The 14498-nt window shown below is 35.3% G+C and overlaps 1 protein-coding gene across 4 annotated transcripts in view; it reads right to left on the bottom strand.

The window, feature by feature from the left end:
• CNTRL (centriolin) overlaps positions 1–14498 on the bottom strand; it is a 76429-nt gene that overhangs the window by 48077 nt on the left and 13854 nt on the right. For 3 of the 4 annotated variants that reach the window (XM_032478329.1, XM_032478332.1, XM_032478330.1), the window contains exons 4-11: positions 14210–14340; positions 12696–12837; positions 10618–10804; positions 7677–7870; positions 5826–5882; positions 3617–3736; positions 2504–2732; positions 988–1097 (exon numbers count right to left, since the gene is read on the bottom strand). In XM_032478329.1, the coding sequence (XP_032334220.1) occupies positions 988–1097; positions 2504–2732; positions 3617–3736; positions 5826–5882; positions 7677–7870; positions 10618–10804; positions 12696–12837; positions 14210–14340 (1170 nt within the window). The remainder of the gene's footprint in view (positions 1–987; positions 1098–2503; positions 2733–3616; positions 3737–5825; positions 5883–7676; positions 7871–10617; positions 10805–12695; positions 12838–14209; positions 14341–14498) is intronic. The other variant, XM_032478331.1, reaches the window with a different exon arrangement.

Genomic DNA, 14498 nt, shown 5'->3' with positions numbered 1-14498 from the left:
TCATCCTTTGGGTCTCAGCCTAAACAACACCTCTTCAGAGAGGCCTTTGTGGGTTCCCATGATCTACATCCTATTTATTGTCTCTCCTAATTTTTTTTTCCCTATAACACTAATGTTGTTTAACTATACATTTCTTTTTAACTTATTTTTAATTATTTACTGTCTAGTTCCTGCCCATGAGGGAGGAACACATACGTGTTTTGCTCAGTATTCAGGGCCCAAGCCAGTCAGGGACTGCCATATAGTGAGCTTCCAATAAACCTGAATCAATTTCTAGTTACTAAATATTTTGAAAGTAACAATACAGGATATCATTTTTTAAAAGTGTATAATTTGAACTTCACATTCTTGTTCTACCTAGTATGGTATGCGTATAGTTACCATCATAATTTTGAAATACTGGTTTTTAAAAGCTGCAAATAACTAAAACCTTTACATCCTTAAGAACTAAAATACAAAAAACACATCCTTTTTTTGAATTTTCTCCCTATGCAATTACATCATGGGTATGAGCTACTTACTTCTTCACAACACCATCTTTTTGCATACCATATTTTATATCATTTACATTTTTGCTGCTTGTGTCTGATAATGTTCATGGTAGAGATGGCTTCTGGCTCTTAATCTAGGTCCCAGGATCTTAAAGATGGGGAGTGTTTAATTAAATTAGAAGAGACATGTTAGGAAGCAGCTTCCCTGGGTAAAACAGACACTTTCATAATAGAGTAGATGGAATAAAATATCTTTTTGTATAAATTGTTAAGTAATGTAAATATCTGCATACTCTATAAAATGCTAATAGGATGTGATCATAAATGGAAAGAAATGTAACTGTAAAATGCTAGAACCATATCTGACTTTGAAATTTGTTCTTCTATAATTAATTAAGCAGCACTGATTTAAGATTGCTTTACATGGTTATGAAGGGGGAAAACATGTTTCGTTTTTGGCATTTCCTCTTAGCAATGCTGCTTTGCTTTTACATACTTTTTTAAGTTGTATAGCTTCTTCAAGTTGTTTAAATTCTTCAGTAGCTCTTAAAATTTGTTGTTCTGCCTTTTCTATTTCATCATGCAGTTCTGATAGTCGAGTTTGTGCTGCAAATTTAAAAACCATGCACACAGACACACACAAGAAAAATCTTGAATTCTAAAATTTCTTTTTCTTAGCAATTCCATCCCCCCCCAATTAAATTGTGCAATTATACATAAAAGGAATTTTTTAAAAAAATCTCTTATGATGTTTTTCCTCTATATTACTTAACCTCTAGAATGGTTTCATGCTATGCTATAGAGCTATAATAGATCCTTTTATCTGTAAAAGTCTTAACATAAAAGGGGCTTTATTTGATACTTCCAACATTGAAGAACTCTTTGGAGAGAATAAGGATTTTATTGGTAAATATGCACTTATATGTCACTAAGTTATAATTAGGTTTAGGGTATTAAACAAAAACCTGTGTTAAAGGCAAATGCTTTATGATGGGACTCAATATCAAGAAATTACCACTGAACAGTCTCTCTCAGCTGGAAGTGATCTCAAATCAACTACTTTCTACCTCAAATTTCTGACTTCTCTCTCCCTCCCTCCCCGCCTCCCATAAAACTATGAGCCCCTTGAGGCTAGTCTGTACATCTGCCTGATTCAGTTTTATTTTCCCCTCCAGAGCCTTGCCTATAGTATATGCACACATGGACAAGGCAGTCTATTTTCTCCCCTCTCCAAGTCAACCTTGCCTTCTATGTTTTCCATTTAGCTGCCAACCAAGGGAAGATGGGCTGCTGATCTCACTGACTGAGATCCCCACAGCAGGCCACGATTACTAGTAAGAAGCATGAACTCAGGTTTGCTTTCTCCTTCCTCCATGTCCATTCAGCTAAGCGGGTAGTGGATTCAAGTTTGCCACTGGGAGGGTCTCTAAGTGCCCCCTTGGATTGACTTATTCCTCTTCATGATTTTCCAGGAAGTGGCAAAATCTCTTGAATTAAATGTTGGGTTTTGTTTGTTTCTTTTTTTTGGTGGGGGAAGAGGTTGAGGAGGTGGAGTGTGGGACAGGTCAGGAAGAGTTATAGGCCAGCCTTAGGCACAGGCCTAAAGAGAGTGCACTGATCCAGCTTATCCAAAACACTGCTTTAGGTTTTGACTACATGTACGGGAAACAATAAAGTGGTACTTAACTTGCTTCAATTATTACTAATTATGCCTTTGAATGTATAGGTCCACTAGTAAGAAGGACCCGTTGGCAGGATGAAATTTAAGCATTCTTGGATCCCCTGGATGCATTGCAATCAAATTATGGTCAAAAATCTCATTCACCATCATAACAGGAATCATTAAAAAACAACCTGCTCAATGAATCACTACTTTGGTTTTGGACTTCCCATGTAAACAACAATATAATAAATAACTCCAGCATGTTTAATTAGAAGAATTTAAAAACCAAATTTGCTTATATATTCAATCTTTTTATATTTTTAAAGAAAGAATTTAACTTTTTTTTAACCTGCACTTATTTTGTTTTCTTTGTCTTCTAGTTGTATGTCCAGTGGCGTATGGGCTGTCAAGTTCACGTGTTCGTTTCTAAGTTGTTCCCCTTCACCTGGCTCCATCCTCTTGATCTCTACTGCCTGGGCACTATCAGTAATGTAACTCTCTGTGGCGAATTCATTTCTCTTGTATCTGGATTTGCCAATGTAAGGGCTTTCATCTGGGGCTTTATCAATGTCGACATACTAAAAGCAAAATAAACAGATTTATTGTTTAATAAATAACTTCTAAGCAGTTAGGTGACATTATTCATTTTATTAGTGAAGGACATATCACTGAATTGCCTAAATATTAACGCCACGTACATAGAAGTTGAAAAAAATATATCATTCTTTTATCTTATTCTTAATACATACTAAAAAGGAACTAGAACAAAAATTAACCTCAAAAGAATTCCTCCTTCTATCCCCAAAAAGTGAGTTTGGATTGACTGATTAAGGAACTGCCTACAGTTATATAGTTTTTTTTTACAATATTGCTTAATCTCACAAATCAGAAACCTAGGTGTTTTATTTTGGTTTTTTGGCTGAAATATATGTAAAAATCTCAGTTTAATTAACTTTGACAATTGAATTTTTACTAAATACATGATACTGACTGGAATCACTGGATCTTGGAAGTTTAACGGTTCCTGTTGCCAGTGGCAGTTACGGTATTTGCACAAATAATGTGTTACTAGTAGTGAACCCAGTGATTACTGAACAATGTAGGGAGACGACTATTCTGGTTGCTGAAGCACTTTCCCTGGAAGTCTGGATTTAAGGAAGCTGATCAACCATACCCTTGAGTGAGGTTTCTAACTGAGGATTAGAAGGCTGCTTTGGGTTCAAATAGGGATGTGGACAAATATCCTCTTGGGGCTTTTAAACTCTTTTGGACACTGCTTTACCTCACTGAGCCACATAATTCACGGATTCAACCAAAATAAATTTACTCTGTTGATATCCTCATAACCAGAATATGGAGTGATTATTGATAAAATCCTTTGGACATCTCTGCATCCTGCCCTCCCCTGCCCCATTCTATGCTAGCTTTAACTCTGGAGTACTATAAAATTAAAATAACTCACCTCTGATGGATAATAATTTAGTGGCTCAAATTTAGCATCAATTTTATAAAAGGCCAATTCCTGTTCCAGTTCATACTGTTTCTGACATGCTCGTGTTAGTTCCATGGTCTTCTGCCTTAGCTATCAGCCCAATTAGATATGAAATAACATACAGATTCAGTAAGTTAGTATAAAGGTACAGTAGTATGGCAAGTTCTAATCATAACTAATAATTAGATTATTAAAAACCCCACAGCAAATAAAGCAACATTCAGCATTTTATCTTAATTCTTAAGTATTATAAAGAATAAAATACAAAATTATCATTTCATAAGAGATCACATAAAAGACCTTTGAAGTTTGTATGTTACTTCAGGATACAATAAAAAAAGTTTTAAAAATCATTTAAGTTTGCTTTATCCAAACATGACAATAACTGTGTATCAATTATTTTTAATTAACTAGTCTACTAAGTACCAGCTTCCTGGTTTCCCAATAATTAGTACTAATTTATTTAACTTACTCATGACAGCTTCAAATCATGGATAGAAATGATATTTGGTATTAATTACAAACAACTTAGAAGGAGAGAGAAGGATGAAAATAGGAGCTTGGTTTTAATTGTTGTACTGCTGTGCTGTAGTATTTTCGCTAATGGCATCTCAGCTTTAAGTGTTCAGAACATTATTCTTTGCAACAGAGGATAAGGGATGTAAATAAACTCAATCAGATCCAAATATGTAATATTAAAATTTTAATAAAGTAATCCTACTGTAATTACAACTTTTTAGTTATGATTAGAAATTTTAGGAGCTAGAAGAAAGCAAATCACCTAATCTGATCCTCTGATTATAAATAAAGAAATTGAGTTCCAGATTGGTGAACTGACTTGTCAAAAGTTACACATTAGATTAGTGGCAGAAGTTAAACATTTTATTAATTACCAGTACCAGCCCCCTTTCTACTAAATTAATCCTTGAGTTCATTTCAAAGGTCCATTAAGTGATTTCTGCCTTTTTTTTCCTCCAGTGTCTGACAGTAGATACCAGACAAAAAACATGCAGGAAAACTTCATTAATATAAAAATGCAAGCTGAAGAGAATAAAACATAAACAAACATGAACATTTTACAAGGCCCATGAAATCAAAACCGTGCATGATTTAGCTTACAGTCACCTCCTGATTATCCATCAACATGGAAGTAAGGCTAACCTAGATAACAGGTAATCCTGCTTGAGTACTCATTGCATGCCACTGTGCTAAGCATTTGACATGTGCTGTCTCACTGAATCTTCCCAACTACCTCTATGTGACATTAAAAGTTGCACAGGAAGGTCAAATAACTTGCTCAATTGCACAGCTGGTAGCAGAAGAGGCAGAGTTCAATGCCAAGCTTCCTGAATTCAATCCCAACACTTTGTAATACGATACTGCCTTCAACGTCCTGCTGCAGGGTGTCAAGCACATTACCTGCACTGATGCTTTCACTGAATGCTCACTAGTCCCGCAGTCTCAGAAAAGCAACACAACCAACAGTGTCAACAATCTTGGGCTTCTCTCCTCAAAGATCATTGGCAATGGGGACAAACAAAGGCAAATGTGACTGAACCATGGAGGACATATGGGCTGGTGGCCTCTGCAGGCAAATACAGTTGACCCATGAATAACGTGGGTATGAACTGAGCAGGGCCACTTATACAAGAACATTTTTCAATAGTAAATACTGTAGTACTACATAGTCTGAGGTTGGTTGAATCTGTGGATGCCAAGAACAGGGGATACTGAAGTTACATGTGGACTAACCTCAGTGTTGTTCAAGGGTCAACTTTAGTAATAAATACTCTGTACATCTTAAAGTACCTTTGTGTCTTTTACAGCAGTAGGCTTAGCATATAGTAAGCATTCAATAAATGTCTGTTGAAGAAAAGCATAAATGAGAGCAAATCAAGAGTCAATGGCCCTGGAAAGTAGGCTCATTCCAGTATTAGCTATGGATAATCAAGAGCTGACTGCAGTTATATTTACCAATAGGAAAAATGATACAAATTCTTTCCCCACATTTAAATTCACTCTCCTATATATGCATTCATTAAAAAAATATACATACACAAACACATTTCTCAAAAAGGCAAGCCAGTTTCAAAACTTAGAATGCATATAAACATATTAATACAAATTATCATGCAAATCATGAAAAACATAATGTAAAATTCAGCCCTGAACAAACTACCTTTAAGGAAGAATAAAGAATCGGCAGAAAAGGGTCTGCAAGAAACCAAGATAAGGGCTAAAAGGAGAGAGAAGCAAACAGAGACCATCACCTGGAGAAGTCTAGAGAGTGAGGCTGTAACAACATAAGCCGCTCTTTACTGACAAGTTACCTTAGGTAGATATGGTTGTGAACACTTGCATTATTCTTATATGGACACATTTTATCATCATTCTAACTATGAATTTCAGATTTACCATCTTCCATGACTTAGCCTGATTCATTTCAAATTATTTTCACATTCATAACCTCATTCAGTTCTCACAACTCTGTGAGGCTGGCAGGACAGGTAAATCATCCTCATTAAAAAAATGAGGAAACAAGAACAGGAGTTAAATAACTTGCAAAAAGACAATGGGTAATATTAATATTAAAGTTACAATTAATATTTGTTGCTGGCAGTTAAATGGCCACAGAAATTTTTCCTTCAATGTTTCTACATTTCATTTATAAGTTAACTGGCCTGCTACGTGAGAAATTACTTTATGCAATCAGAAGACATTATATAACTATAGATGATATTATCACCAAACACTCTGCATAAGATAATGGAAAATGTTTTTCAAATGTAGGCTCTTAGGGTAAGACCTAGAACTATTATTTTTTAAAATGTAGAATAGTCCTTTGGAATAATAAAAGAACAGGCAAAACAATATGAATTTAAGGAAGAAATACAAAATATCTAACAAGTACCTATGCAGTATTCAGCTCTCCAACAACCAAAGAAATGTGAAATTGAAGCAATGAGATTCCATTTTTTTCTATCCTATTTACAAGTTCAAAATAATTATCATGTGAGGAAGAAGTGTAATGCAGTTATTAGATTTCTGAGGGGTGCATTAATATTTATCCAAATTAAAAAATTTTAAACTTACAGTGATTTGTGCTAAGGAATTACTAGTATAAATGCATAAGGTAAATATGTAAAAATTTTCTCTGTAGTATTGTTTCCAATAACAAAAAAGTGGAAGCAACCTAAATATTCATCAGTCAGTGTAGATTAAATAAATCATGGAAGATCCATACAATGCTACACAATGTAGAGTTTGAAAAGAATTTTAAAAATTTATGTGTGTGTATATATGTGTGTGCACACATGTACATGTATATGTATTTTTTTTTAACTTGGAGCTCTACCTTATTTTGATAGGAACATGCCTATTCTACCATATGGATACCCACTGAGGGACATTTTAGTTATTCTCAGTATTTTGCTAATATAAACGATCTTGTAGTGACTGTCCTTATATATATGAGTATATGTGTATTTACATACATATATGCATGTATGTACATATATAATCTCTTCACACATTCTTGCTACCATTTCTACAGAATATATTATTGGAAATATATATTCTATTCTATTATATTATATATAATAGAATAATAAATATTATATATAATATTTCCAATATATAGGACATAGGATGTGTCCATTTAAATTTGGATAATTTTGCCAAATTGCTTTCTAAAAGCTTTTGCCAATGTACAGTCTCACTAACAATACTATTAAAAAAAATACAAACATTTAGGGACAGTCTGACCAGCTCCCCATGGTGCAGGGCTTTACCTTTCTCCCTTGTTCTGGAAACCACACTTCACAGAACCCAGCCCAAGACATCAGTCGTCTTTTGGGCAGCCATACCATACAGCGCACAATAACCGCAGCCTGTAAAACCCTTTGCACATATTTCTGTTACACCACATCTTCCCCATTCTATGGTCAGGAAGTTGTGTTTTCAGACCTAAGAACCAAGAATTCTCTATTTCAAAAGAATATAGTCAAAGCAATGTAAAATACAGACTTACCAGTTCATTTTTCGTGTTTAGGTTACTCTCTAGCTCCTCACAGCTCTGTTTCTGTAACATAGCCTCCTCTTTTAATGATTTGTTCAATTTATCTTGATTTTTAATTTCCTCAAGGAACCTTGTTTGTTTGCTCTTAAGCTCTTCAGTTTCCATCATCTGCTTTTCCAGGTCTCTTTCCAGTCTTTCTACCTCTTCTGCCAGTACAAAGTTAATAGTTTGTTGATCATTATATTTTCTATTTGAAGAAAGGTAAGACTCTTTCTCAAATAATGGCAAAAGAAGTCTTAGTATAGTATAAATATAATTCTACTTTTTGAATTATTCACTATGGGTTTTGGAAAAAAAGACTACTTTGAGCTAGAAAATGATTTACATTAAGAGGTAAGAAGGCAATATCATTTGGATAACAATTTTAAAAGATAACATTTTAATTCCAAGTATTTAATTCAATTAATGTATTGATAAATAAGGTTTTTCTCACATCTCCCAGAAAAAACATGCAATATTTTATTTGATATTAGTAATTACACTTCAAAGGATGCTGCAAGCATATTTGCAAAATAAAATACCATGTTATCTTAAAAATCTTTCAAAGGCTTCCTGTTGAGCTTAGGATAGGATCCAAATAGCTTACGTAAGGAACTGATAAAGCTTTTCATGTTTTGATCCCAACTCCCTCACCAGTCTGATTTCCAAGCATACCCCACTGTAGCCGTTCTGAAATGATTCCACTTCTTCAGACACGTGATGCCTGTTCTCACCTGTAGGCTTTTATTCACACCTTTCGCCTGGAACCATCTTCCTCTATCTCCTACCAGCCTATTTTGCATCCTCCAGGTCTTAATTTTTAAAAGCAATCTGAGAAGCCTGCCCTGACTCTACCTTCCCCAGGTTAGATGTTTCTCAGGGATGCTCTGATGCCACCCTGCACCTCTGCCGTGGCCTTTGTCACAGAGGGAGTTGGAAAATGTGATCAAATAGCTTGGCTGTCTGCCTTCCCCACCAAAGCTTTGCGCAAGTGGAAACTGTATCTATTCGTCTTCTGGGTCCCAAGAGCAGCAGCACCATTAAAGACTCCTAATTAACATTCAAAGTTGTAAAAAAATCATAAGTATTTCCCCCAACACTATATTTATATAATGACTTCCCTTTGCATTATTTATATTTTTTAATGATTCCAAAACATCAACTTCAGGTTAACAAATGCTGAATTAGGGCAACCCCAAACTAATAAAAATGTACCATATTTATCAAGTATTGGATCAAACCATATGAAACTGCTGTTTTTCTAAGTCATAGTTTTCCTAAGTCTAACATCAATTTCAAATGGTTGAACATATAGGCTCATACCCTAACACTCTAAAATGGCTAGTCCATATCTTCCTCTTTCCTCAAACCTCCCATACTCCTTCTATTTTCTTTCTCAGCTGATGACCTCATATTTCATTGAGAAAACAGACCCCACCAGTGGGAAGGAACTTCCTCATTTTCCTACCATGAAAGTAACAAAACTGCCCACACCTACACAGATGTACTCTTCCTTCTGATGGAGAAAGTGTCCCATCCCTCTTATCAAGAGACAATCTTTCCTCTTTTTCTCTGATCTCATTTCTTCGTCTTCTCAAGGACCAAAAGAACTGAGCTACAATTTGTCTCCCCACTGCACTCTTGAATATTCTGTTTCTTTGATTACTAGCTTTGAGGTTTATTGCCTTCGCTTATGCCCATTTCCTGGTTTCGAAGGTACTGGTGAAATTTTTATTTTTAATTTAAAAAAAAAAAACTCATTTATTAGGTACAAAGGGAAAGAAATTGCAGGAGGAAATTTCAAATCTTCACCCAAATGTCCCCTTCCCATTCAGTCTTCAGTCTATAATCAAGCATTTGTCCCAAACACTCTGTAACTGCTCCTGTCAAGATCACCACCATGTGTTGCCAGTCCAGAGCACTTCTCTGAGCTCATCCTTCTTCTTCATGTCTCTGTGACGTTCAACACAGCTGATCATTTCCTCTTTTGAAATCTTCTCTGGGCTTTTGCAACTCACTATTTCCTGGTTTTCTCCTACCTTGCTGGCCTCTCTTTCTCAGTTTCCTAACTGGCTACATTTTTTGCTCTTCCCAATCCCTGCCTGAGTGAGCTAGCTTATTCCAGTGGAATTAAGTATCATTTCCATGCCAAAGACTCCCAAATTTATATCTCTAGGAAAGACTTCTTTGAACTCCAGGCTCATATTTCCAATTCTCACAGACATTCAAACTCAGCATTCTGAGTTCTCCTATTTCTATAAACGATATTACCATCTAACCACTTACTCAAGCCACAGCCTGGGAATTAGCCACTGCATTAGATGGTGCTGCTGATTCTACCTCCAAAGCTGATCTGCTATTCCACATCTACCACCTAAATACAGGCCACCAACATTTCTTCTAGCCTAGATTACTGCAGTAGCCCCCTAACATGTCCCTTTAACTACATTTCACCCTGCCCCAAATCATTCTCCATCCTGCAATAAAAATAATCCACATCATATATAAGTTGGATCATGTCCCACCCCTGCTTAAAAATGGTCCATGGCTTCCACTGCACCTGGAATAAAATCCAAAGCCCAAACCCCTGTGCCACCTTGCCCCTCCCCATCCCTCCAAACTTGTACTTGAGCTATCCTCCAGTCAGACCCATCTGTCTTCTCCACTAAAACACAAGCTGCACAAAGGCCATTATTTTATGTCTTACTCACCACTTTATCTTTAGGGCCAGATGCAGTGCCTGGCTCACAGTAGCTGCTCAATGAATATTGTTGAATTCATTGATTTACGGTGTCATTTTCTACACAAATTTTAATAACATTATAAAGTTCATAATAAATATATTTTTCTGGATAACTTCTGAAATAAACTCCTCTCCCTCCCAAATTTAGTTTCTAAAAAAATGTCATCTTACCTAAACTGAATCTCTCAAAAGCTTCCTGTCTGTCCTGAGTGGTTACTGGCTGGCCTTCCAAACTTTCCAGTGAACGGAGGTGAAAAATGGTAAACTGAAGGTAATGAGGAAGGGTCACAACTGGATTTTCAGCCAGGATCAAAGAAGTCAAATCTTGAAGTGGTTTCAATTTGCTTACATCTTGGAGCTGAAATGATATATAACATTATTATTGGTATAACTGAATTAAAAAATCATGCCTAAAGGAAGTAATAAATCAAGGAAATTGCTATTAACATGGCATGGGACCTATTCATGAAACTCATTACCCAAAAGTAGTGGTTTGAAGGGAGGAACAGAGTCCTTGAGTGTCTATAATGTATCAGGACAATAGTAAGCACTTTCCATATGCCATTTCATTTGTGACTCCCTCACAAAAAACTATGATTTAAGTATCATCTCAATTTTACAGATGGTGAAACTGAGGTTCAAAGAATTTAGGTGGCTTGCTCAAAGCTCAGAGGTTATATGTGAATGAAATAGGATTTGAATTCAAGACTGTAACTCTAAACCTATTCTTTTCATTATACTGATTGAACAAATCAAAAATAAAAAAGGATATAAAAAAAGATTTTGGTAACTCTTCAGACAACAGTTATAATTGATGGTTCAAAGAAATAAGGATACGTGGAGTTCTGGTTCTGAAGTGAGATTTTTACATTTGTCCAAAGAGGGATTTTAAAAGGTTGAAATACCACTACTAATAGCTAGTCTAAGTAAATCACTCCCAAGTGGATGTGCATCACTCTTACTGATGTCAATGTCAAATATGAACTGGGATGAGTAAGGCATATGAAGTTAGAAATAATAATATTTATTGAATGATTTTCCTCTTAACCTTAGCTGATGTTGTGTAGTGTCTAAGGACCAACTACTTTAGAAATATTTGTGGCAAATTTTAGATTCCTGGCTACCTCGTCCCATCACCCCATAAGCTCCAAGAGCTCCAAGCTGACACTGCGCAACATGGTGTGGGACTTGCGCTCTGAGGCTCTTGGGCTGTCACGATGAAATGGTAGAGTTACCTTTCCAAATCTTTATAAAGATGAACTAAGAAAGTACAGACACTGTTAATGACACAGCATTAAAAAAAAATGTTATTTATTATTACTGGCTTCCACTGGTAAAAGTTTAAGGAATATAACCTTAGAGTTATTTAGTGTTTATAAAGCTTTTAAAGTATTTTCACATCTATCATTTCATCTGAGCCCCACAACACTTCTGTAAAGAAGGAAGGGTAGAGATTGTTTTCTCCAACTCAAAACAGTGAGTTTTAGAGAGATGAAGGATTCTCCAAAGGTCACAGAAAGCAAGTCTAGACCCATACTAGAAGTCATATCTTTTGTTTTCTATTCTAAAAGTTTAAGTTCTTTAAATCATAGTAGGATTGTTTTAGTTTTAATACAGATTTAAATAAACTGATGTTTCTACTTTGCAATGCTTGTTGAACATTTAACTGTATAAAAATCACAAGAAAATCGTAAAATATACTCCAGAGAAAAATATGCATCATTATCAGATAATGTGAACCATGATAACAAAGTTGCTCTACTATGAAAAGCTAGTGATTAACCTCCTATAACACCTAACACCATAATCAAGATTAATTCCTAAGTCTGAAGAAAAGAACTGTGCTCTAGGCATTCGGTGACCAAGATTTTGGCACAAGTTGACTGACTTTGGGTAAGAGACTTAATCTCTCTGAAACTTTACTTGAAGATGGGAATAAGACAATGGTACCTAACTCACAGAAATAATCCCTGCACTGCCTCCTTAACAAGAGTGTTCTGAGGCTCAAATGAAATGAAAGATGGGAAAATGCTAAGAGGTTGACTCTCAGTTGCCATGGAACCATGCGAAGCCAGGACTGCCTATATCTAATTACCTTATAGAATACTAGGGTATGTCTAAACTTGATGTTCAGTCAAAGGATCAAAGATATTAGAAGAAACCTCATTTTTTAAAAACTTGGATTTTAATCTTTTTATCCAACAAGTCCAAAAATTAAAAAAATACTCTTGCTACTTTGAACAACTTACCGATGATATCTTGTTGCCTTTCAGATTCAGGACTCGCAAAGATTTTAACTTCTTCCCTAACCATATCGGAATATGTTCAATTTCATTTCCTGCAAGGTTTAGCTTTTGCAGATTATGCATATTTTCTATGCCTTCAATTTTGCTGGAAACCAAAGGGTAAAATCAAACTTAGTAACTTAGTAGGTATAATGATAGTGTCTCTCCACTGTATTTTTAAAATAAACAGCCTTGGTTTTATGTAGAGTTACTTTTCATAATTATAATTTATAAACGAGAAGCAAAAAATAGTGATTAAAAACAAATGTAACAGAACAGCTCTAGTAAACTCTTCATTACTGTCTGTGTTTAGGGATCCTATCTATCTTACTATCAGACTTCAGGATTCTATAAAACAGAAAAGAAGAGTCTGTCCATGGCATTCCCACTATAACCACTGTGAAGAGTACCAGTGGACAGCCAGGGGAGAACTGGAAAATTCAACAGCACAGACTACAGCCCCGCACATGAGATGTCCTTAACTATCACCTTAAGTCTTCGCCAAAAGATGAGCTATGCCAGTAGGATATGGCCGCCATTTTGAACTGGTGGACCCCCAGAATGATACTGTATTTACAAACATAAATATTTTAATCAGAATATTTAAATTAACAAAACATTTATCAACTGTACTGATGAATTGTCATTGATGAAATATTTTCCCAAATTGATTCCAATTTAATTCCTTGATCAATTCTCTATACTGGGCAAATATTTCCAAGCTTCTTTATTTTCAGCTTCATTTTGTTGAAATTATTTTCATCAGGATCAATTTTTTAATACAAACTTTGCATTAAGGATTTGATTCATTAATCAGATTTTTTTCCCCATTTCACTTTTGCCATATTAGAGCTTCTGCTACTGTTAGTTGTTTTGGTTTTTACCATTATATATACCAAGTCTAATGTGGAGGAAAAGTATACAAACATGAAAATTTTCAAGATTTGATAAGTGCATCATTTCACCTTTAACAAGTTTTCTATGTGCATTTTTAGCCACTGTCAGTTTTATTATGTTTATTTCTCAGAGTAATATATATTATGAAGTGGAAACAAGACTGATAGTGTATTTCTTATAGCAATGAGCAAAGAATATCAAGATAAACATATATGATCAAAACATGATGAAATATTTTTAGGGTCCAAATGACAGGGTTAAAACATTCTGCTTCATGTGAACTTTCTTAAGGGCAGTTAATTATAGACTGTAACTGGGAAAACTTCCTGCCAAAAATGGAATTAAGATAAAATTGGGTACTCAAAAATGTATCTCCTTCTTCAATAATGCTGGATATTATTCAGTACTTCAACAATGCCAAAATATGACAGTTATCCTATGTGAAGGACTGGACTACAAATGAACAATGATCCAAGTGCCTGCTCTTTCAAAGGATTCTTTCAGTAATGTGGGCAACGTTAATCTACCTCTGTAACAAAGATGACGACCCTGCAGTGCTACCCAAAGAAGAATTTACTTACCAGATTTTGTTATATGATAAGTTGAGTTCACGTAATTTCAACAGCTTGTCCACCTTCTCAATCTTCCCTATTAGATTATGGCTGAGATTCAGTATTTCAAGTTTAACACATTTTTCCAAGTTTTCGATATACTAATTGGAAACAAATGAATAAATACTTTATACAACAGATGCCTCGACATAAGCACGACATGTAAGCATGTGCGTCAGGGGCTGTTCTGATGTCACCAGGGAGTAAGCCCTTACTGCCTCCCAGACAAACCCTTGGTGCAGCTCTCCTTGGCCAGGGG

The sequence above is a fragment of the Camelus ferus genome, chromosome 4 (genome assembly GCF_009834535.1).
Source record: "Camelus ferus isolate YT-003-E chromosome 4, BCGSAC_Cfer_1.0, whole genome shotgun sequence".
Taxonomy (NCBI): domain Eukaryota; kingdom Metazoa; phylum Chordata; class Mammalia; order Artiodactyla; family Camelidae; genus Camelus; species Camelus ferus.
The sequence above is the reverse complement of the archived record's forward strand: the minus strand, read 5'-3'. Positions and strand labels throughout refer to the sequence as shown.